At 40.4% G+C, this 26,518-nt stretch overlaps 1 protein-coding gene across 1 annotated transcript in view; it reads right to left on the minus strand.

The window, feature by feature from the left end:
- Positions 1 to 6,987: 6,987 nt before the first annotated feature.
- cdc73 (cell division cycle 73, Paf1/RNA polymerase II complex component, homolog (S. cerevisiae)) overlaps positions 6,988 to 26,518 on the minus strand; it is a 342,051-nt gene continuing 322,520 nt past the window's right edge. The window contains exons 15-17 of the mRNA XM_039734564.1: positions 18,203 to 18,303; positions 9,856 to 9,997; positions 6,988 to 7,726 (exon numbers count right to left, since the gene is read on the minus strand). Coding sequence (XP_039590498.1) covers positions 7,690 to 7,726; positions 9,856 to 9,997; positions 18,203 to 18,303 — 280 coding nt within the window. The 3' untranslated portion in view covers positions 6,988 to 7,689. The remainder of the gene's footprint in view (positions 7,727 to 9,855; positions 9,998 to 18,202; positions 18,304 to 26,518) is intronic.

Consider the following 26,518-nt stretch of genomic DNA (forward strand, 5'->3'; position numbering starts at 1 on the left):
TAAAGGGGTTTCGGTATTATTGCACCTAAATTACACACCCAAAAATTAACGACTTTTAATCTGTTTACGTAATCAAGCAGGTGCAAATGGCTGAAGAGTAGCGAGAATAACACCCCGAATTTTTAAAATAAAATCTTAGCATAAACCTTTGTTTATGCTAATATCAACAAGAATAAAACACAACCGATTTTTGCACTTTAGGGATTTTCCTCCAAAAAACTATTTTTCAGTACTTAACCAAAACATTTCATGATGCACAAGCCTGGAATCAAGCTTCTTTGTGGCCCAGGCGGAAGGCCATCATTGTACCAAGTTTACTGTAGATGTCATAATCCCATCAAAGTTGTACTGTTTGGCACAAGTAATCAATCTCTTAAAACAAGGGTTTTAAGGGTTGCAGTCAGATCTTTTGAATTGTAAAACAAGCAGAAGGTAGGTACCCTCCATCGTCAAACGTTGGCACTGTACCTGATCGTGTTCCTCTCTGACGGGAGAGCGTCCCCCACATGGGGAGAAAAGAACAAGGCCGTGATATCTCCGGCATTTGGCAGCTCCCCTCTAAAACACACGTAGCTCTGATCTCTCTCTCAAAAACCTCAAACGTTACTCCTTAACAATCTGTAGATAATAATGTCTGTTGTACAAACAGGTATCGCTAGCTAAGTGGAGCCAGGGTACGCTCCAACACGTGGCGAGAGGTAGAATGACTCAGACGGAGGCTGGCACGTGAGTCAGGAGGGCACCCCTCCCCTACCCTCAGCCCGCAGAATCTCTCGTGGATTTGCACAAATTAATCGGTATCGCAAGTGAACTATGATACTTGTCGCAATGAGTGACACTAAAGTCACTAAATGAACCGGAATGTTCAAGCAAATTATAGAAAAAAAACCCGATCTAAATCCCTCAAGTAGTTCTCTTGTGAAAAACAGACAGACAGACATTGGATTTTACATACAACACCATATTATATAGAGATATGTACTGTATATAGATATAATATCATAATGCACTTAATGTCACTTTGCGAGAAAACTCACTTTCATTTCAACAGAAAATACTACATTCAAAAAGAAGGCATGCCAATGGGATCGCCGTTATCAGGACTTCTAGTGGAACTGGTAATGCAGTGATTTGAAAACGTGGCTCTATCCCAAAATTTGGATACGTCACATTAAAAAATGGCCAGCTGAACGAGTTCTACAACCACATCAACACAATATTCCCTGCAATCCAAGTCACCATGGAAAAAGAAATGAACCGACGCATCAGCTTCCTGGACATCTTCATTGAAAGAAGCGACGATGCCACCCTGACCACAAGTGTTTACCGTAAGGAATGCTATGAAGACAAGAAATTGCACTTCATCAGCAATCACCCAGCATCTCATAAACGGAGCTCTTCAGAAGAGTCCACACCCATTGTAATACGAAGGAGACAAAAACAAACGAAAGACGCTATCTTTTCACTTCAAACGGACACTCGGAGACATTCATTAAACAATGCATACACAGGAGACGCCAGAGAACCCAGCACACAATCGACTCGAATCAGACCACCCATCTCACCTGGCACACACTTCCTTATCATCGCGGAGTGTCAGAAGGCGCAGCACACATCGTGTCCAAATCAGGTATCAGAATAGCACACAAACCTTCGAACTATCTGCGCACTGTCCTTTTCAACGGCAAAAACAAGAAATCGACAGCAGAAACACAAAACGCAGTTTATAGCATTCCATGCAGTTCTTGCCCAGCGGTATACGTAGGACAAACATTAAAAAGAATCACAACACGTATACAGGAACATCGCAACGCCGTCAGAAGAAAGGACTCACCATCACTGATCAATATGCATACTAAATCAACAGGACAAACATTCAACTGGGACAAAGTACAAGTGAGATTTAAGGCCAGTACTAAAAGTGCCAGAGAGCTGGCTGAATCTTGGCTATCAAATGAAAACGCCATTAACAGACATTTGGACAGAAGTTTGAATATGTTGGGTTTAATAAGAACATGTTCATAATAAATAAAACTTTAGGACCAATACTCCTCCCAATGCCCACCTCATTACCCCCCACCAATTAATTTTGCTATATATGGCGATTCTTGTATGTCTAAACATTGTCCTCTGATGACGGCGCCTGGCAGGGGCTCAAAGCTCAGGAATAAAAACTACTTTATGAAACGTGATACATCTTCTCCCTTTGTGGATCTCCAGCTGCAAATATGCAAACCATGTCACAGACCTTCACTTCCATATATAAACACACAGACACAACTGCATTTATTTACTCTGAAGCAACAATTTGTAACCAAGTACGTATAATTATTTACTCAATCAAACCTTTCTTCTTCTTCTTTCAGCTGCTCCCGTTAGGGGTTGCCACAGCAGATCATCTTGTTCCATATCTTCCTGTCCTCTACATCTTGTTCTGTCACACCCATCACCTGCATGTCCTCTCTCACCACATCCATAAACTTTCTTTTAGGCCTTCCTCTTTTTCTCTTGCCGGGCAGCTCTATCCTTAGCACCCTTCTCCCAATATACCCAGCATCTCTCCTCTGCAGATGTCCAAACTAACGCAATCTCGCCTCTCTGACTGTCAACAATCCGTCCAACTTGATCGGACCCTCTAATGTCCTCATTTCTAATCCTATCCATCCTTGTCACACCCAGTGCAAATCTTAACATCTTTAACCCTGCCAGCTCCAGCTCTGTCTCCTGCTTTCTGGTCAGTGCCACCGTCTCCAACCCATGTAACAAAGCTGGTCTCACTGTTGTCCTGTAGACCTTCCCTTTCACTCTTGCTGATACCTGTCTGTCACAAATCACTCCTGACACTCTTCTCCGCCCATTCCACCCTGCCTGCACTCTGTTTTTCACCTCTCAATCAATCCTTTACTTTCAAAATTATTTTTTACACAGAGGAAAATCTTAGATTTTGTACACTCAACTCGGGTCTTTGTGATCCAATTTAAATGTCTCCTCCACCCTTCTGTTGCAGTTGCCCCACATAAGTTGTGATTTATTTATTTTTTAAATCCTGCTTCCAGTTGCACTCACTTCACTAATTGTTCACTTTACATTCACACCAGTACTCCCCCCGACCCCCCCAAAGCTGCTAAATGAAGGCCACTGGTAGATTTTATAACCAGTTTGTAATTGAGTGTGTTTCTGCATATGGGAGTGCAACCAGAGACAGCATAGAAAATATCACATGGAGCAACTGATCCTTTCACGGGGTGGAAGTTTGGGGGAATATACCATGAACAAGTCATGTGCTCATGACCCAGCGACATCAGCAGTGTGAATTAGCAAATTTGAGGTGCTCCATCTGTATCTCTTCATATTTGTTATCACTAGCATTCTGTAACTTTTCTACCACTTCATGTTTTTTTTCTTGTTTAAGAAGACATCACCCTAGTACCAATTTCAAGCCTAAATGAGTGTTAACCAAACAATCCGAAAATACACTCACAGAAGCTTGTGTGTGCGTGACAGAGCATAAAGATGAGCAGTCACACACCCAGTTTATTTCAATCCTAAGACATGTAATATGATCAATCAGACAACTAAGCAACATTGGAATGTTCTGAAATTCAGCAATTCAATGTAACGAGTCATTCACTGTATGTAGCTCATTGTAGGGGATCTTTGATAAAAGTTGATTCACTCAGCTGTGACATGCTGCTCACCTTGGCATAGAGACATGCAAATCAGAGTTTCCTAATGAAAGAGAGCAAACAGCAAGAATACTTGTGATTTATGTTGAAGACGACAGACATGAGTATGTACAGATACCATTATTGCTTTTGATTGTCTTGTGAGTTTATTATAATATACACAAACAACTTTTGAAATATGGCTAGGTCCTGCCGAAGTGCCACTTCAGAACTTACATTCAATAATGGAAAAATAAGTAACACATGCTGCCTATTTTCTGAAAAATGTAGGAGTCTTAATAAAACGCAAGTAAAATATGTGACTTTAAACCATAATGAATAATTTAAACTGAAACGAACCATGGATATGAATAGTATGTGACTCGGTGAAATGCACTGTAAGTCAATGGGGAAGGATTAACTTACCTACAGTTAGGTCCATAAATATTTGGACAGAGACAACTTTTTTCTAATTTTGGTTCTGTACATTACCACAATGAATTTTAAATGAAACAACTCAGATGCAGTTGAAGTGCAGACTTTCAGCTTTAATTCAGAGGGTTGAACAAAAAGATTGCATAAAAATGTGAGGCAACTAAAGCATTTTTTTTTTTTTTTAACACAATCCCTTCATTCTTTGCTTTAATAAACTCCTGGGTTGCTTTGGCTGTATGTTTTGGGTCATTGTCCATCTGTATCATGAAACATACCCAATCAATTTGACTGCATTTAGCTGGATTTGAGCAGACAGTATGTCTCTAAAAACCTCAGAATTCATTCGGCTGCTTCTGTCCTGTGTCACATCATCAATAAACACTGGTGTCCCAGTGCCACTGGCAGCCATGCACACCCAAGCAATCACACTGCCTCCACCGTGTTTTACAGATGATGTGGTATGCTTTGGATAATGAGCTGTTCCACGCCTTCTCCATACTTTTTTCTTGCCATCATTCTGGAGGTTGATCTTGGTTCCATCTGTCCAAAGAATGTTTTTCCAGAACTGTGCTGGCTTTTTTTAGATGTTCTTTAGCAAAGTCCAATGTAGCCTTGTTATTCTTGAGGGTTATGAGTGGCTTGCACCTTGCAGTGCACCCTCTGTATTTACTTTCATGCAGTCTTCTCTTTATAGTAGACTTGGATATCGATACACCGACCCTCTGGAGAGTGTTGTTCACTTGGTTGGCTGTTGTGAAGGGGCTTCTCTTCACCATGGAAATGATTCTGTGATCATCCACCACTGTTGACTTCCGTGGACGTCCAGGTCTTTTTCCGTTGCTGAGTTCACCAGTGCTTGCTTTCTTTCTCAGGACGTACCAAACTGTAAATTTTGCCACTCGTAATGTTGTAGCAATTTCTCGGATGGGTTTTTTCTGTTTTTACAGCTTAAGGATGGCTTCCTTCACCTGCATGGAGAGCTCCTTTGATCGCATGTTGTCTGTTAACAGCAAAATCTTCCAAATGCAAGCTCACACCTCAAATCAACTCCAGGCCTTTTATCTGCTTAATTGATAAGGACATAACGATGGACTTGAACACACCTGCCCATGAAATAGCCTTTGAGTCAATTGTCCAATTACTTTTGAGCCCCTGAAATAAAGGGATTGTGTTAAAAAAATGCTTTAGTTGCCTCACATTTTTATGCAATCGTTTTGTTCACCCCACTGAATTAAAACTGAAAGTCTGCACTTCAACTGCATCTGAGTTGTTTCATTTAAAATTCATTGTGGTAATGTACAGAACCAAAATTAGAAAAAAGCTGTCTCTGTTCAAATATTTATGGACATAACTGTATATTTAAGTGAACTGGATTTGACTGGATTATAATGGTGCAACCTTTAAAGTGTCCCTGAATGCTATGTAAATTTCTACCAATTATATTGGACCAATTATTGTAGCAAAAAAGTGACTTGAGCTGTATAGCAGCAGTGCCAAACATTGCACCACCATGAGATTAAAGAGATGTGCAATCACATACTTCGTCAAAACAAAGTGGAAATACCAAAATCATAGTCAAAAGTCAGAAAAAATATGTAGGTTTCTTAAAGGCAGAAAATTCAAAGTGGTGTGTCATGACTGAAGACACGCTGAAGACTCTCCAAATTGTCTGTGCTGATGTTTTGCACATTTTCTTCTTTCAATAAGATAGAAACATCCTGTAAATAGTAATAAACCTTTTATTATTATTTATTATATTAATAAATTTGCAAAAACCTCAAGTAAACTTTTTTTCAAGTTGTCATTATGGGGTGTTGTGTGTAGTCCATTTTTAATCCATTTTGGAATAAGGCTATAACATAACAAAATGTGGAAAAAGTGATGTGCTGTGAATACTTTCCGGATGCACTGTACATACAGAAGCCGACTGTCTAATTGCTTAAAGGCTTGATGCAACTTTGTGGAATTTTCCGAGCCGTTTAACGGCAAAGCTAAAAACCACCGAAATTGTGATATAGTCAATAAAAAGTTAAATAATCTGTTCTGTGAACATTGCTGGAAAAAATGACTTATGTCCTGAACAAAGCAGATGTATTAAATGATATGCCAAATTTATAGTTTTTTAGTATAAATCAGTGGAGGAGTTATAAAGTGAGTTTTAAAGAATTTACCCTGATTGTATGGACATTTCTGTCTTTTACAAATCTGTTTTACTATAACAATCAAAAGTGTAAATTTTTGTGAGTGTCATCCATGAAAGCAAAATTTTAGTTAGTCTCTAATAGAAAGTACCTACCTTTTTTTAAGAAAAAGAATCCATATAATTAATACAAGCTCATGACGTTTGGTGAATTTGTAGTTAATAAAAAATAAAGTATCTGGCAATACATGCAGACAATTGTATGACAAGCAAATATAGTCATTTTATTTATTTGGACATACAGATAAACACCACCATAGGTCCCATTACGGGAAACATGTTGTACAATAATCCCATATTCCAAATGGCAGCAGATTTGAAAACACTTCTGTAATACAAGAGAAAATAAAAACAAAATAAAAATAAAAAAGAAACTCCGGTGTTCCAAAACCATTCACATATAAATCAATGGACAACATAATTTTGCTTTATCAACAACATACTCTGCCAATAATACAATATAAACTAAAATTTGTAGTACTTGCACAGTTTTAACTGCAGTTTATCCTATTCCTAGACACGGCTGAATTAGAAAAAGAAGAGTACCAGTGCAGATGAGAAATCAAACTAAGTCCAAAAACTATCCAAATGAAATAGTGCAGATCTTTCAGCACTGGAATAAAAAAAGGGTGCTACTCTTATCAAAAAAAAATCCTAAGAAACAAATATTTAGTTCATGCTTTTTTGATAGCAATTTTTTTTTTTTTATTAAAGAAAGCTCTATTTGGCTCAGTAAATCCACAATCATCCAGTGTTACATAAGCGTCACTTGTACCAACGGATTGTTTGTGCTGCTTATCTGTTGTCTTTTGTTTCTTTAGTTTTCACTGACACACTTTTTCCACTATGGAACATTTTCAGCTCCTAAGAGTCTGAATTATAATCCAAGTCAGAGACATCTGCGAGTGCCTTGGACTCTTTAAAAAAATAAAAAATAATTTTTACAATGCAAAAAATGAACAAGTATTAAGTACCACATCATCCAATTTTAGGAGCAGTAGACTTTATTTTGGGGTTTTGGCTCAAAATTAGCTTTGGATATGGGGTAGAAGTAAATTAAGTTCTCCAGGATGAAAATAGAAACTGAGCTATTAAAATATATACTTTTGGTACATTAACTAGATGACAGTCTAAGGTCTGGACCCCACACCCTTCCCCAAAAAGGTAACTGCAGCACAAATGGTTATTTCTAGCTAAGGCAGACAACAATCTTTTTGCCAATGCAGAAAGCCCTCCGACAAGCAGGTTCGAGTGGATATGAGCTGCTCTTGAGTGATGAAGCTCTTGACAGTTCTCAGACACGGTGGTTAAACAGTCCTAGTCCCATGACAGGGGCAGCGCTCATATTTCTTAATCCAAACTGCAGGAAATGAGTGGCAGCCAGAGGACTCAGAATCTCAAGTGGGATTTGTGCTTTACCATGTACCTGTTTGTGTTAATAATAAAAGGAAATTCAGTATCAGAAAGGCTTTCATACAGCACAACAACAACAACAATGCACAGATTTAAGCAGCTGTCAGCATAAGCTTTCTTTTATGTTCCAATGAAATAAATACAAGTCAAAGATTTTTCTACACACATGCCTGGCACATCCAAACTGTTCCCTTGAGAACACAAAGAGATGCACATTTTTATACTTTGCAAGATCATGCATATTGATGCATCCTTGAACTTTTCATCTAGACACTAAGAACAGAAATGGCATAGTATGGCTACATGCACTTCCAAAACTGATCTGTGTAGGATATAATTCTACCAACACATGCAGTGAAGACAACAGGAGAAAAAAACAACTATTATACTCAAACTTGGAATAAGTACTTAGCTGTGAATCTATAATTAGTCTGCAGGAAGCCACAAATGAAACGGTTTGGCTCAATGGATTTCTTTTGCTTTCTCTTTGCAGAAAGCTGACAAGCGCCCAACACATTAAACAAAATGAGAAACTAAGAAAACAGTGTAAATATTTTCAAAATTTTTGCTTCCTAATATATACTGTATAAGCATACAGAATTTATTCATTTAAGGGGTAAATAGTTTTTCAATTAGAAAAGAATAAAACACTGCCATTAAACAGTAATAGCTAATTTTAAGCAGTAATAGTAATTTTATTATCAGGTTTCTTAAAGGTGAATATGCTTCAGAGAAGAAGGACAATTGCATAGTAAGAAAAAAATAAACTGTTGAGAAATTCAAGAAAATAATCTATTTATGCTTGTGAAATTATAAACATTTATTCTGTTATAAGACTAGCAGAACAAATGTTAAAACTAGATGGTGAAGGACAAACATACCAATGAAGCACTAGCTCTAAAATGAACAAGGTGGAATGGTTTCTGAGAAAGGTATACTGTAAATCCCCTTTTTCACACAAACAGTTTGTTCTGGGGAGTAACGTGTGAAGTGTTCAATACAGAGCTGCTACAATTTAAGTCACTTTAACTCTGTGGTGAAAGCATGCTAAGAAATCATTTTCTTTCTGGTTGATAATATTTAATGTTTCTCGCAATATGTCTCTTTTAATGTCACTAAAAATTATCACCTGAACTTAAGTGCTGAGCAGTCAGTCTACACAGTATACCTTAAGACAGTAAGAATTTCAAGAACATATTCATATGTGGTTTAGTGAGTAAGGTAATGCTACTTTAGAGCATAAAGGTTCCAGTCAAGTCTCCAAGTACTTTATCAACCTTATCACTTAACTTGGCTAAACTACAAATGGAAATATATACACACACTACATATATTTTATTATAAATAGTTATTCCACAACTCTGTATTTGAAAGGTTTACTACAAAAAGGCTCTACATAAAATAGTTTAATGCATTAATTGAAATGTATTCACGTGACTCCAGAATTTGCTACTATATATCTATATCTCTATCTCTATATCTATATATAAACATATATATATAGTATCTTTCATTTATGTTTGAAACGATTCATACATTCATAACTAATGTTTGCATAGGGGGAACATTAACTGCACAGCATCCACTACAATGTGTTTGTAATCATCTAGTCCTTCAAGTGTGGCTGCACTTTGAATTACTGACTCAGGTTAGTAATTTCATATGAAACAAGTGAGGCTGAATGCAAGTATGAAAAGTGATTAATATAGCTAATCCAAGCACTGCTAATATGAAATTATCATGGGAATAATACATTTAAGCAGTTTTATTATATTAATATTTCATCAATAGTTTAGTTAGAAAAATAAGCTGCTTACTTCAGTTTCTTAATGGTTACTTTTCATTGCTCAAACAAATATTTCCATATAATTTAAAAATACATTCATTAAGTGGTTAAATTACTATGATTTTTTTTTGAAAATTAGGTGAAAATTCAATTCACCTCTAAATACTACATAATAAGAGAGCACAAATACTATACAACAGACAATAAGATTTTAAAATACTAAAACTGAAAATAACTTATTTTATTAGGATCAGTTTATGTTACAAAATTTTATTTTTGAGAATCACAAAAATATAACAAAGTTAAAGAAATTATCACAAAGATGCTTTATAGTTAACATGTCTGTAATTACTTACTTGTCTAAGGTTTCCCAGAAACGCAAAAACACAGGTCTGTCCAAATGTCTTTTGTGATGGCTCAGTTCCAAAACAGTAACGTCCCACTTCTGCACATTAGGGTCCATCTTTACTTCATCATACTTGAGGTGGAATGCTCTGACTATGGAACAACACAATTATGTTGGCCTTTATGTTCATTTGATTAACTCTCATTACAGCAGCTACTGTCCATGCTATCATATAACACAACTGTCAATAGATGTCACTTACTAAAGCTCGTCATACACTTTTGCTTACCGTAATTCAAGTAAAACTCATAATACTTGTCACGACTGATCACCAAAAACAAACTGCTCAACTACAATTACATTCATATGCAGATCCTTAATGTTAGAAAGATATCCCATGGGCAGTTAAACTGAGATCATTTACATGTGCAATTACATTACATGATTATACATGTGGAATAATGTACTTAGGATATAGGCTAAACAGTCTGAATTTGCATCTTTCCCATCTGTTTAACATTTTTAGTTTGATAGCAAATGTTTGCTACTTTCAAATATTGACAAGAGTAATAAAAGGATTAGGCAGCTTTTTTCACATGAGTAGTAATATTTATTATCCCAATGTAAACTGGCAATGACTCAGGATCTATTCATTTTGAGTGCATTCTATTTGTAAATTACAGCAAGATCTGTTTAGTCAACATGAATCCTCAAGCAACCACTGAGGAATGAGTGAACATTATTCACTAAACAATTTCAAAAAGAAACATATTTACTGAAAAATCTAGTATATAACATTGTACATTTTCATTAAAACCAACAGACACAGTTGGTATTTTGGTTTATTTATATATGTATACAGTCATATGAAAAAGTTTGAGAACCCCTCTCAGCCTACATAATATTTTACTCTACTTTCAACAAAAATTGATAACAATGGTATGTGGTACCAGGGTGTTTTCCAAACAAAGATTTGTAGTGAAGCAGTATTTAGTTTTATGAAATTAAATCAAATGCGAAAAACTGGCTGTGCAGAAATTTGGGGACCCTTGTAATTTTGCTGATTTGAATGCATGTAACTGCTCAATACTGATTACTTGCAACACCAAATTGGTTGGATTAGCGTGTTAAGCCTTGAACCTCATAGACAGGTGTGTCCAATCATGGGAAAAGGTAAGGCAAGCCAAGAAAAATACAGGAATGGCATATGCGCAGGATTGTGAGAATAGTTACAGACAACCCACAGATCACCTCTAAAGACCTGCAAGAACATCTTGCTGCAGATGATATATCCGTACATCGTTCTACAATTCAGCAGAATTTGCACAAAGAATATCTGCATGGCAGCGTGATGAGAAAGAAGCCCTTTCTGCACTCACGCCACAAACAGAGCCGCTTGTATGCAAATGCTCATTTAGACAAACCAGATACATTTTTGGAACAAAGTGCTTTGGACTAATGAGACAAAAATTGAGTTATTTGCTCATAACAAAAAGCGCCTTGCATGGCGGAAGAACAACACTGCATTTCAAGAAAAACACCTGCTACCTACTGTCAATTTTGGTGGCGGTTCCATCATGCTGTGGGGCTGTGTGGCTAGTTCAGGGACTGGGGCCCTTGTTAAAGTTGAAGGTCAGATGAATTCAACCCAATATAAATAACTTCTTCAGGATAATGTTTAAGCATAAGTCACGAAGTTGAAGTTACGCAGGGGTTGGATATTCCAACAAGATAATGACCCAAAACACAGCTTGAAATCTACAAAGGCATGCATGCACAGGGAGAAATACAATGTTCTGGAAAGGCCGTCACAGTCCCCTGACTTGAATATCATTGAAAAATCTATGGGATGATTTGAAGCAGGCTGTCCATGCTCGGCAGCCATCAAATTTAACTGAACTGGAGAGATTTTGTATGGAAGAATGGTCAGAAATGCCTTCATCCAGAAACCAGACACTCATCAAAGGCTATAGGAGGTGTCTAGAGGCTGTTATATTTGCAAAAGGAGGCTCAACTAAGTATTGATGTAATAACTCTGTTGGGGTGCCCAAATGTATGCACCTGTCTAATTTTGTTATGATGCATATTGCATATTTTCTGTTAATCCAATAAACTTAATGCCACTGCTTTAATACTACTGTTTCCATAAGGAATGTCATATATTAAAGGAAAGTTGCTACTTTGAAACTTCAGCCAATGATAAACATAAATCCAAAGAATTAAGAGGGGTTCCCAAACGTTTTCATGACTGTATATATATATCCTTATATATAATTTCATACTGTCCATATGTCTGTATGGTACTCACATCAATACCTTGTATGTATGGTGAATATACAAGTTAGAACAATGTAATGGGACTCTGCCTCTGTAGTTAGAACATAATGTTGTAAAATTGCATTCTTAAATCTCTGAGACATAGCCAAACTCCGTCCCTACCTCTCCCGCTGTGATGCTGAAAAACTGGTTCATGCCTTTGTTTAATCCAGGCTGGATTACTGTAATGCATTCCTCATCGGGATACCCAGCAAAAGCCTTCAAAAGCTCCAACAAATTCAAAATAGTGCTGCAAGAATCCTGATGAGGGTGCGGAAATATGAACACATTTCACCAATCCTTCGGTCACTTCATTGGCTCCCTATCCACCTCCATATCGAATACAAACTCTGTCTGCTCACTCACCAGTGTATCCATGGAAATGCTCCACAATATCTGAAGGAACTCCTAATATTACAATCCACTGCAAGAAACCTCCATTTTGCAAATACCCACCGCCTTCGCCCCCCTGTGACCAAACTTCATACAATGGGTGACTGAGCCATTGCAGCTGCTGCTCTTAGGCTCTGGAATGGCCTACTAGAGAGCCTAAGAACACAGCAGACTGTGGGCTGTTTTAAAAAACAGCTAAAGACTTTTCTATTTAGGAAAACATATTAACAAAAATGCTAAAATTATTGTTGTTTTATCTCTGTTTTTATCTTGCTTTGTCTTTGTTTAAACTTTTTATGTAGCACTTTGAGATTTACTGCTAATCTAAAGAGCCCTATAAATAAAATTTATTATTATTATTATTATTATTATTATTATTATTATTATAAGAACATGGCAAATGCGGACGCAGTACTGCATGACTGGCTAAGAATGTTCGAATGCTTCAGTGACGCCGCTGGACGGCCAAGTATAGCAAGTCGGTGTTGGTTCGAGCAGATAACAGTAAGTTCGGTTGGTTTTTGGAACGTTAGTTTGGTGGGGCGTACTTTCCAGGACTAACATCGTCGACCGACTTAAACCCTTCGACAGCTCCAGGACCATAAGTAATTTAGAACGTATCGCCATTTGCTTGGTATGTCGAAATCTATCTTTGGGCAGTTCAGTTTTGGCATCCGCCCTTCTGACATCTATTGGCAAACTGAGTAATGACGGCTGGGCATTAACAACGGCCATTGTTTAAATTTTAGCTGACCTCCGATCTAAAATGACCACACCAACATAATTATTACTCCGACTCTGATTAGAGTTGTAAAATATGGTTTGTTTTAAAAAATCTGTTTGACCGAAAAAAATCAAATGAGGTGTGCTGAAGCCGAGTTCACATCTCACAGCCCCGTTTAAACAGGAAGCTCTTCATTACATTGGCCGAAAAGGGCTATTTAAAGCAAAAATCAGTGCCATGATAACAAAATCATTTCAAGTACTTAAAAAAACAAATAATTCTTTGCAAAGAAAGTATAGATTTCACAAATGTGGAATTTGTAGCCTGATTTGATTGGGCTCCCAGTTGCGCTATATATCTATATATATACAGTTGTGTGAAAAACTATTTGCCCCCTTCCTGATTTCTTATTCTTTTGCATGTTTGTCACACAAAATGTTTCTGATTATCAAACACATTTAACCATTAGTCAAATATAACACAAGTAAACACAAAATGCAGTTTTTAAATGATGGTTTTATTATTTAGGAGAAAAAAATCCAAACCTACATGGCCCTGTGTGAAAAAGTAATTGCCCCCGAACCTAATAACTGGTTGGGCCACCCTTAGCAGCAATAACTGCAATCAAGCGTTTGCGATAACTTGCAATGGGTCTTTTACAGCGCTCTGGAGGAATTCTGGCCCACTCATCTTTGCAGATTTGAGGGTTTTCTAGCATGAACTGCCTTTTTAAGGTCATGCCATAGCATCTCAATTGGATTCAGGTCAGCACTTTGACTAGGCCACTCCAAAGTCTTCCATTTTGTTTTTCTTCAGCCATTCAGAGGTGGATTTGCTGGTGTGTTTTGGGTCATTGTCCTGTTGCAGCACCCAAGATCGCTTCAGCTTGAGTTGATGAACAGATGGCCGGACATTCTCCTTCAGGATTTTTTGGTAGACAGTAGAATTCATGGTTCCATCTATCACAGCAAGCCTTCCAGGTCCTGAAACAGCAAAACAACCCCAGACCATCACACTACCACCACCATATCTTACTGTTGGTATGATGTTCTTTTTCTGAAATGCTGTGTTCCTTTTACGCCAGATGTAATGGGACATTTGTCTTCCAAAAAGTTCAACTTTTGTCTCATCAGTCCACAAGGTATTTTCCCAAAAGTCTTGGCAATCATTGAGATGTTTCTTAGCAAAATTGAGACGAGCCCTAATGTTCTTTTTGCTTAACAGTGGTTTGCGTCTTGGAAATCTGCCATGCAGGCCGTTTTTGCCCAGTCTCTTTCTTATGGTGGAGTCGTGAACACTGACCTTAATTGAGGCAATTGAGGCCTGCAGTTCTTTAGACGTTGTCCTTGGGGCCACATATACTCTCTAAGCAGCGATTATTTATTTAACAAGTGGCCTTTTTGACCTGAGCTGTGGACCTGCTACACCACACTGTCCAGTCGTCGTATGAGAAAAAAACCCATGTGCGAAATCATGGATGAAGCCTTGTGGACAGGGTTTCTTCAGGAATGTGGAAGAGGTACAGTACATACCTTAGAAATATTTTTCTACATGAAAATAGGTTTTGTCGGATTAACCGGCCAAGGGTCCAGTCCTGAGGTGGCTGGTTAAGAGGGATTGTATTGTATATACATACATGCATAGACACACTACTAACATACTTGTAAAGTATATGGATTGAAAGCAAGAAAATGTACAAATTATATATTTTTAGCATTAAAACTATAAATGAGTCCTATGATAGTCTGCTTTCTGCTGTGATTGGCCATGTAGAAATGATAAGGTTCAGAAAATGAATGGATAAACAATCTGAAATGTATTATGCTAAATATTTTATAACCCTGTTTATCTGAAAATCTCAAATTCAGAGTGCTGAAATATTAAAAGATTAAAGCAGTGCAACAGATTACCAATACCAGAGACTGTTAGCTATCATTAAAAGTAATTCTGGACAATAGCATTTTAATCAACTAGAGGTTTATATTTTAAATTTGTATTTAATCTAATAGGCTGGTTTACTTTCCTCTTCATTACCTGACTTTTAACTTCAATTTGTTAGATACATATGGAAATAAGAAATGTTGATTTAACAGCTGTCCACCCCGTCCATAGTGGAAAATTAAGGACAGTACATGCACTTTTCAGTAGGAAAACAATGAGATGTTCAAGAAATAGGCTACTGTAGCTAATTCAATGAACTCCTCAAAGTATAATTAGTTTTTAAATAAGGTAAAGGTAAGTTTGTTTTTCAATGTTATCTCAAGCTGATAGTGGATCATAACAAAAACTATTCAGATATCCTGAATGTCATAGTAAAATGAGTGATACACATTTACTTTACAAAAAAATGTATATATGCAAATGTAAATGAGAAGATGGACGGTGTCCTGGGGGATCACCTCCCAAATCTGGACCAGGGCATCACTGAACTCCTGGACAGTCTGAGGTGCAACCTGGTGGCAGCGGATAATATCCCAGAGGTGTTCTATTGGATTTAGGTCAGGCAAGCATGGGGGCCAGTCAATGGTACCAATTCCTTCATCCTCCAGGAACTGCCTGCATACTCTCGACACGAGGCCAGGTATTGTCATGCACCAGGAGAAACTCAGGACCCACTGCACTAGCATACAATGGCTCTAAGGATTTCATCCCGATACCTAATGACAATCAGGAGCCGTTGTCTAGCCTGTAGAAGTCTGTGTGTCCCTCCATGGATATGCCTCCCCAGACCAGCACTGAACCCCCACCAAACCGGTCACGCTGAACGATGTTACAGGCAGTATAACGTTCTCCACGGCTTCTCCAGACCCTTTCACATCTGTCACATGTGCTTAGGGTGAACCTGCTCTAATCTGTGAAAAGCACAGGTAGCCATTGGTGGACCTGCCAATTCTTGTATTCTATGGCAAATGCCAATCGAGCCCCACGGTGCTAGGCAGTGAGCACAGGGCCCACTAGTGGACGTCAGATCCTCAGACCACTCTCATGAAGTCTGTTTCTGATTGTTTGGTAAGAGATATTCACAGTAGTGGCCCGCTGGAAGTCATTTTGTAGGGCTCTGGCAGTGCTCGTCCTGTTCTTCCTTACCCAAAGGAGCAGATACCGGTTCTGCTGATGGGTTAAGGACCTTCTACAGCCCTGTCCAGCTCTCCTAGAGTAACTGCCTTTCTCCTGGAATCTCCTCCATGCCTCAGACTGTGCTGGGAGACACTGCAAACCTTCTGGAAATGGCACATATTAATGTGCTATCCATGAGAAGTTGGACTACCTGTGCAACCTCTGTAGGGTCCAGGTATCGCCTCAGGCTACCAGTAGTGACAATGACTGTAGCCAAATGCAAAACTAGTGAAAAAACAGATGAGGAGGGAAAAATGTCAGTGGCCTCCACTTGTTAAACCATTCCTGTTTTGGGGGTCATCTCATTGTTGCCCCTCTAGTGTACATGTTGTTAATTTAATTAACACCAAAACAGCTGAAACTGATTAACCCCCTCTGCTGCTTAACTGACCACATCAATATCCCAGAAGTTTCACTGACATGATGCTATACTCTGATTAAAAAGTGTTCCTTTAATTTTTACGAGCAGTGTGTGTATATATATATATATATATATATATATATATATATATATATATATATATATATATATATATATATACACACATACACATACAGTGGAACCTCGGTTTTGCGAGCACGGAAACGTGCTCGCAATCCAAAGCACTCGTATATCAAAACGAATTTCTCCATAAGAAATAATGAAAACTCAGATGATTCGTTCCACAACCCAAAACTATTCATATAAAAATGATTAAAACAAAATATAAAGTAAAATACATACAGTAATACAAATTAACATGCACTTTAACTTTATAAAGAATCATGGCTGGGGTGAGGTTCTAAACTCATGTGGGATTCCACCCAACGGACAACACGCGGAAGAGCGTCCCAAAGCAATCGCAGTCTCCCAGCGCTGTAGCAGTTCGCCGTATAAGCGCATCCAAAAAGATCGCAGACATGCTATAAGCGCCTGTCGTCAATTAGTCATACAAGGAACATTCTAAAGATCCTGGTACAATAAATAACAGCGCTGTTGCTGTTTCAAGCTGAATAAAGCTGGTGTTAAAGTACTGAGACTCAGCTTCGTGTTTTGGGGAGCAAGACGGGGACTCGCACTTCACAGCACACACACACAGACACAATGCTGTAGTAAACAGATGTGACTATATGAGTGAGGCACACAGACTCAGATGGAGAATAGGAGACGATTGCCAGAGAGAGAGAGACGCGCTGGGCGGGCGAGCGAGATAGATAAGGAGAGAGAGAGAGACGCGCTGGGTGAGCGAGATAAGGAGAGAGAGAGATGCGCTGTGCGAGCTAGATGAGAGAGAGCGAGAGAGAGAGATGCGCTGTGCGAGCGAGATGAGAGAGAGAGAGAGAGATGCGCTGGGCGAGCAAGCGAGATAAGGAGAAAGAGAGAAGAACCATCAGCTCAGTTATGATCACATAACGCTCAGCAGACAAAGTGTATCCATACTACTCGTATTGCAAGACATCGCTCGTTTATCAAGTCAAAATTTATTAAAAATTTTTGCTCATCTTGCAAAACACTCGTAAACCGAGGTTCCACTGTATATATATCTATCTATATATCTATATATTTATATATATATATATATATATATATATATATATATATATATATATATATATACATATATCTATATATATATATACATATACATATATATATATATATATATATATATCTATCTATATATCTATATCTATATCTATATATATATATATATCTATATATATATATATATATATATATCTATATATATGGAAAAGGGGTACCTATGGCTAAATTTGAAAAGAGATTTTTAATCCCAATTAAGACCAAGTTCAAAAATATACTTACTTTTTGCAAAAATATCTACTGGAGATCCATCTGGAAGCAGCCATGGCCATCCCTTAAACTGCCAAGCAGCACCTTGCACAAACACAGCCACTACTCGATCCCTAGGAAATATTAACAGAATTAACCTATTTCCATCTTTTATCTGTTTTTCTCTAAAATGGGTCGTTAAAATGGAAGGATTGACTATCCAATATAATTGTTTTGATTGGATCAGTTAAGTCTGCCTACAGGTATTTCACAGAACAAATTAACTTTAGAATTTAAAGAAGCATTTTAATTAACTTCCAGTCTGTTTAATGGAAGAGCCTTAGAGTGTTATAAGAAGGTTAGACATGACTATTAGAAGTTATTATTCAATTCAGTTTAAGTGCAGATGCAGAGTTTTCACTTTGGCATGTTTTATGACTCCAGTACAAACATAATGAGTTTAATATTTTCAATCTTTCACTTTTCTGGAAGGATTATCCAAAGTAAATTTACCATTCAGCGCTGTACAAATAAAGGTTATTAGCTAATTTACTAAAGCGATAGATGCAAATTATGATACCAATGAAGCTTGTCTGATACAAGGACAGTGACTACATTTTGGTTCCTGTTGATAATGAGGTTACATTTTAAATATTTTCATTTTAAATCACTACTCTGTGAGAAAAAGCAGATCTGGATTTGGCATTTATGGCTGTTACACACTTTTTATTCACAATAATTGCCCTCTAAAATTATTTTCATATGTTGCACTTAGGCATTTTGTAATAAGATTAAAGTTCTAGAATCTTGCTTTTGACTATTTATACTTAAAGCATTAATTGCACACCAGCTTTCAAATAAAATTGAGACTCAATATTAAACATCACATGTGCATTCCTAGCCTCTAAACAATTAAGCACTTTTAGAAATGTATTAATCAGAATTATAACATTAATTTCAAATAGTTTACAGACACATGTCTTTTTTTTAGTTCCCTGCTGTGATTGTGACCATTGTGTAGTGAAGAAATTAAAAACAGCTATGTTGCTGAAATGCTTGAACTTCTGGCAGGATTACTCCCTTTGTAGCTCTGTTTAAGGAAAGAGGACACAGCAAGATAATTCCAAAATACTCACATAACATCATAAAATACTCTAATGCTCTATACAGATATAAGCAAATCTACACTAGGAAAAGTATTACTTTTAGTTCAGATATGAGCATTTTTGGGGTATATGTTTGCCAGCAGGTGCCCAGTGGCCAAGTGTCTCACAAAATCAAAATGGGTTTAGACTGAAGAGCCATGTGGAACTGGTATGTGAACTCATTAATTATAAAGCAGAGGGTGGGGTGTCATGTGTAATGTCAGTAAGGTGATGGACAGGGGTGGGGAAGTTCAGGAAGCATTACATAATTGTCATAGAAACTGGCTCTTGGGATGTACACCATAATGTCACTGGTGAGAAATGATCATGAGCTCATTCTTAAAGTTAATGAACACTTGCTACATCTAGCTGAAGTCACATTTATTTGCACAAGGTTTTGACCCTGTAATTACACTTATCCATTAAGTGTGTTCTTGCTTCTACTCAGGTATCTCCCAATTAAGTGAGGTACAGTTAAAGTTTGTACCCAGTTTACAAAAGAGGTCATTTGAACTTGCCAGAGCAGCAGAAAAGAAAACTAAAGTTTGTTTATTTGTATACCTACAACATTTACTCAGACTATCTGGTTTGATGGTGCTTAAAAAGGGCATAGACTACTATTGGCTCTATACTACTATAGGGGCAATTAAATTCTCACATAGGAAGTAACAGAAATTCCTAGAGGGAAGGAGACAAGGTGAACTCTGACCCTAGACACGCTTCTTATACATCTTAAGAGAGGTTAGTGACAAGAAGTCTGAATGTATCTGTTTGACACTGTAGTATTGGAAGCATCTGCAAGAAGCTGTGGACAAAAGGTGGTAAATGCCTGATGACAGTGGCAACCTTAGGAGTTGTTGAAGGGCATCAGGGTAGGAAAAGTTTTAAAGTTAAAGAAAAAGGCCTTTAGAATCCCATCTGGACAGAGGAAGCAGGAAAAGGAAATCTGGTGATGGAATGGGGAAGTACAGGAGAGTATACAGAGGAGGAGGATGGCAAAGAAAGAGTGAGATAGTCAGAGAGATGCAGAAAGTAGACAAGAGTACAAGGAGATAAGGTGCAAGGTGAAGAGAGTGGTAGCGAAGGCTAAAGAAAAGGCGTATGATGAGGCTGGACACTAAGGAGGGAGAAAAGGACCTGTACCGATTGGCTAGACAGAGGGACCGAGCTAGTAAAGATATGCAGCAGGTTAGGGTGATAAAGGATAATGATGGAAACATACTCACAAGCGAGGAGAGTGTGTTGAGCAGATGGAAAGAGTACTTTGAGAGACTGATGAATGAGGAGAATGAGGGAGAGAAGAGGTTGGATGATGTGGAGACAGTGAATCAGGAACTGCAACGGATTAGCAAGGAGGAAGTAAGGACAGCTATGAAGAGGATGAAAAATGGAAAGGCCATTGGTCCAGATGACATACCTGTGGAAGCATGGAGGTGTTTAGGAGAGAAGGCAGTGGAGTTTTTAACCAGATTGTTTAACTGAATCTTGGAAAGAGAGAGGATGCCTGAGGAGTGGAGAAGAAGTGTACTGGTGCCGATATTTAAGAATAAGGGGATGTGCAGGACTGTAGTAACTACAGGGAGATAAAATTGATGAGCCACAGCATGAAGTTATGGGAAAGAGTAGTGGGAGCAGGTTAAGAAGTGAGGTGATGATTAATGAGTAGCAGTATGGTTTCATGCCAAGAAAGAGCACCACAGATGCGATGTTTGCTCTGAGGATGTTGATGGAGAAGTACAGAAAAGGCCAGGAGGAGCTGCATTGTGTCTTTGTGGACCTGAAGCATATGACAGGGTGCCTCGAGAGGAGCTGTGGTATTGTATGAAGAAGTCGGGAGTGGCAGAGAAGTATGAAAGAGTTGTACAGGATATGTACGAAGGGAGTGTGACTGTAGTAAAGTCTATGGTAGGAGTGATGGATGCATTCAAGGTGGAGGTGGGATTACATCAGGGATCGGCTCGGAGGCCTTTCTTATTTGCAATGGTGATAGACAGGTTCACAGACCAGATTTAGACAGGAGTCCCCTTGGACTATGATGTTTGCTGATGACATTGTGATCTGTAGCGACAGTAGGGAGCAGGTTGAGGAGACCCTGGAAAGATGCTATAGAGACGACAGGAATTAAGGTCAGTAGGAACAAGACAGAATACATATGTGTAAATGAGAGGGAGGCCAGTAGAATGGTGAGGATGCAAGGAGTAGAGCTGGTGAAGGTGGATGAGTTTAAATACTTGGGATCAACAGTACAGAGTAAGGGGGATTGTGGAAGAGAGGTGAAAAAGAGTGCAGGCAGGGTGGAAAGGGTGGAGAAGAGTGTCAGGAGTGATTTGTGACAAATGGGTATCAGCAAGAGTGAAAGGGAAGGTCTACAGGACAGTAGTGGGACCAGCTATGTTATATGGGCTGGAGATGGTGGCACTGACCAGAAATCAGGAGAAAGAGCTGGAGGTGGCAGAGTTAAAGATGTGAAGATTTGTACTGGGTGTGATGAGGACGGACAGGATTAGAAATGAGGACATTAAAGGGTCAGCTCAAGTTGGACAGTTGGGAGACAAAGTCAGGGAGGCAAGATTGCGTTGGTTTGGATATCTGCAGAGGAGAGATGCTGGGTATATTGGGAAAAGATTAATAAGAGTTAGAGCGCCAGGAAAAAGGAAAAGAGGAAGGCCTAAGAGGAAGTTTATGGATGTGGTGAGAGGGGACATAACAGGTGATTGGTGTAACAGAACAAGATACAGAGGACAAAAAGATATGGAAGAAGATGATCCGATATGGCAACCCCTTATGGGAGCAGCAGAAAGACGACGACAACGTCTCTGTATCAGTTAAAGTTGAACAGCTGACCCACAGGAGGAGTTCAGGTACATTAAGCTCATGTATACATTTATATAAAGTGAATCTGACTGATTCATCAGCATATTAGCAGTAGTTTTGCAAAATGTGTACTGTACAATAGTGTAATTTATCTGTCAAATCACATCCCATCTACATATCCATCGTTGGGTAATGGCTGAAAGTTGGTGATCTTGAAGAGGAACAGAAGAAACCCGGATGAATCCTGAGTGCTTGCCAAAAAAGTTATGCCAGATATGGCCAACAGGGAATTCTATCGCTCGATCGGCACGGCAGTGCCTAGAAATTCACCATGAAGTGGTAGGGAATGTTGCTATGTATTGGATGGTTTGATCAATACACCTCAGTGCTACTATAGTGACCACTGCTAGGAAAAGTGCGTGTTTGCTAATGAATTATTAAAAGTGACCTCTTAGAATTAAATATTTCTTTACCAAATTCTTCAACAAGGCGTATCAGATAATACTAGGTACATTAGTGCCAATTAACACCTTGAAATGCCACTTTGAAGTGTTACAAAAAAAAATCCCAATGACAAAATTTTGGGGAGGGGTAAAAATTAACCCCTCCTCAAACTGCCACCTAATCGTGGTAGAGAGGTTTGTGTGTCCCAATGATCCTAGGAGCTCGGTTGTCCAGGGCTTTATGCCCCTGGTATGGCCACCCAAGCCAAACTGGTCATAGGTGAGGGATGAGACAAAGAGCGGTTCAACAAAAAATTTGGACGGCGTTTTCCCTTGCCCGGACACGGGTCACTGGGGCCCCCCACTGGAGCCAGGCATGGAGGTGGGGCTGGGGCTTGATGGCAAATGCCTGGTGGCCGGGCCTGCACCATGGGGCTTGGCTGGGCACAGCACGAAGAGGCAACGTGGGTTCCCGTTCCCATGGGCTCACCCCCTATGTGAGGAGCCAAGGAGGTCGGGTGCAGTGTGAGTTTGGTTGGTGGCCGAAGGCGGGGACCTTGGCGGTCCGATCCTCGGCTACAGATGCTGGCTCTTGGGATGTGGAATGTCACCTCTCTGAAGGGGAAGGAGCATGAGCTGGTGCGCGAGGTTAAGAGGTTCTGGCTAGATATAGTCGGGCTCACCTCAACACACAGCTTGGACTCTGGAACCAATCTCCTTGAGAGGGTCTGGACTCTCTACCACTCTGGATTTGCCCCCAGTGAGAGGTGCCGAGCGGGTGTGGGCATACTTATTGCCCCCCCAACTTGAAGCCTGTTCATTGGGGTTTACCCCGGTGGACGAGAGGGTAGCCTACATCCACCTTTGGGTGGGGGGATGGCTCCTAACTGTTTGCGTGTATGCACCGAACAGCAGTTTGGAGTACCCACCCTTTTAGGAGTCCCTTTTAGGGGTACTAGAGGGCATACCCTTCTGGGAACTCCCTCGTACTGCTGGGAGACTTCAATACTCATGTGGGAAATGACACTGAGACCTGGAAGGGCGTGATTGGGAGGAATGCCCCACCCCCTACCGATCTGAACCCGAGCGGTGTTTTGTTATTGGAGTTCTGTGCTTGTCACGGATTGTCCATAACGAACACCATGTTCAAGCATAAGGGTGTTCATATGTGCACTTGCCACCAGGACACCCTAGGCCTCAGTTCAATGATCTACTTTGTGGACGTGTTGTCAGACCTGCGGGCACATGTCTTGGACACTCGGGTGAAGAGAGGGGTTGTTGGGTGAAGAGAGGGGTGCAGCTGTCAACTGATGGTGAGTAGGCCTGATGGTGGGGGAGGATGCCGGTCAGGCCTGGTAGGCCCAAAAGTTGTAATGGTCTGCTGGGAACATCTGGCAGAGTCCCCTGTCAGAATTAGCTTCAACTCATACCTCCGGCAGAACTTTGACCATGTCCCGAGGGAGGTGGGGGACATTGAGTCTGAATGGGCCATATTCCGTGCCTCTATTGTCGAGGCGGCTGACCGGAGCTGTGGTCGTAAGGTGGTCGGTGCCTGTCGTGGGGGCAATCCCCAAACCTGTTGGTGGACACCGGCGGTGAGGGATGCTGTCAAGCTGAAGAAAGAGTCCTACAGGGCACTTTTGTCCTGTGGGACTCTGGAGGTAGCTGATAGGTACCGGCAGGCCAAGCGGAATGTGGCTTCGGTGGTTACTGAGGCAAAAACTCAGGCGTTGGAGGAGTTTGGGGAGGCCATGGAGAACAACTTTCGGACGGCTTCGAGGAGATTCTGACCCACCATCCGGCATCTCAGGAGGGGGAAGCAGTGCAGTGAAAACACTGTATATGGTGGGGATGGTACAATGCTGACCGCGACTCGGGACGTTGTGGGTTGGTGGGGGGAGTACTTCGAAGACCTCCTCAATCCCACTGACATGCCTTCCAATGAGGAAGCAGAGCCTGGGGACTCGAAGGTGGGCTCCCCCAACTCTGGGACTGAGGTCACCGAGGTGATCAAAAAACTCCTTGGTGGCAGGGCCCCGGGGGTGGATGAGATACGCCCGGAGTTCCTCAAGGCTCTGAATTTTGTAGGATTGTCCTGGTTGACACGCCTATGCAACATTGCATGGACATTGGGGACAGTGCCTCTGGATTGGCAGACCGGGGTTCTCTTTAAGAAGGGGGACCTGAGGGTTTCTAACTACAGAGGGATCACACTCCTCAGCCTCCCTGGAAAAGTTTATTCGGGGGTCCTGGAGAGGAGGGTCTGTCAGATAGTTAAACCTCAGATTCAGGAGGAACAGTGTGGTTTTCGTCCTGGTTGCAGAACAGTGGACCAGCTCCGCACCCTTGGTAGGGTCCTGGAGGGTGCATGGGAGCTTGCCCCACCAGTCTACATGTGTTATGTGGAGTTGGAAAAGGCATTGGGCTGTGTCCCTTGGGGACTCCTGTGGGGGGTGCTCTGGGAGTATGGGGTACCGGACCCTCTGATAAGAGCGGTTCGGTCCCTGTACAACCGGTGTCAGAGCTCGGTCCGCATTGGCGGCAGTAAGTCAAACCTGTTTCCAGTGAGAGCTGGACTCCACAAGGGCTGCCCTTTGTCACCGATTCAAAGCTCTCAATTTACCAGTCGATCTACGTTCCTACCCTCACCTATGGTCATGAGCTATGGGTAGTGACCGAAAGAACGAGATCGCAAATACAAGCGGCTGAAATGAGTTTCCTCCACAGGGTGTCTGGGGTTTCCCTTAAAGATAGGGTGAGAAGCTCAGTCATCCGGGAGGGGCTCAAAATAGAGCCGCTGCTCCTCCGCATCGAGAGGAGTCAGATGAGGTGGCTTGGGCATCTGATCAGAATGCCTCCTGGACGCCTCCCTGGTGAGGTGTTCCGGGCACGTCTAACTGGGAGGAAGCCCTGGGGAAGACCCAGGACACACTGGAGGGACTATGTCTCCCGGCTGGCCTGAGAATGCCTTGGGATTCCCCCGGAAAGGCTAGAAGAAGTGGCCAGTGAGAGGCAATTCTGGGCATCTCTGCTCAAGCTGCTGCCCCAGTGACCCGATCTCGGATAAGTGGAAGAGGATGGATGGATGGGTAAAAATTAATTTAATCCTGAACTACTGAGAATAAGGCTAATCTGTTATTCAGAATTTGCTGTCAGATGCTCTCCCACCCTGGCTGTATGAAATTTACAAAACTTTAAACCCTCATGGATACGTGCATAATGTGTTAAATGCAGCAGCTGGCAGTAATACATCAAACGTTAATTAGAACAGTAATTGTACGTATAACATATATCACAATATGCATGAATTCTGGTTTAGTGCATTTCACCAACACATTTTAGTGTAAGGATCCTGTGTTTGTCTTGTGATCTTGTTTATAAGTGAGAGAAGAAGGGAGCAGTAGATGAACAACAAGTGGACTGGAGTGGCATCAGGAATTATGTGGACCTTCCTTGTACCTGTCAGCTGTGGTGCAGAGAGAAATGAATCGAAAGACAAATCTCTCAATTTACTACTCAATCTAAATTCCTAGGGACACAGTGACGGAAAGAACTAGATTCAGGATACAAGCAGCAGAAATTAGATTTCCTTCTCTGGATATTTGGGACGAGCCTTAGAGATAGGGTGAGGAGCACAGACATTCATGAGGAGTGCAAAGCGGAGCTGTTATTCATCTGAATTGAAAGGATCTAGTCTCCAGCAGACCCCTGTGACCCTGTGTTAGGATATAGCGGGTTCGGTAATGACTGACTGACTGACTAGTTAATGTGGTTTGGGCATTTAATTAGGATTCCTCCTGGAAGCTTCCCAATGAAAGTCTTCTGGGCATGTCCAACTTGGATGAGGCCTCAGGGTTGACCCAGAACACAATGGGAGGTTATATCTCTTAGCTGCTCTGGGAATGCATCCCCCAGAGAAGTTGAAGCAGAAAATGGACATCAGGGCA

This window comes from Polypterus senegalus, chromosome 14 (assembly GCF_016835505.1).
Source record: "Polypterus senegalus isolate Bchr_013 chromosome 14, ASM1683550v1, whole genome shotgun sequence".
NCBI lineage: Eukaryota > Metazoa > Chordata > Cladistia > Polypteriformes > Polypteridae > Polypterus > Polypterus senegalus.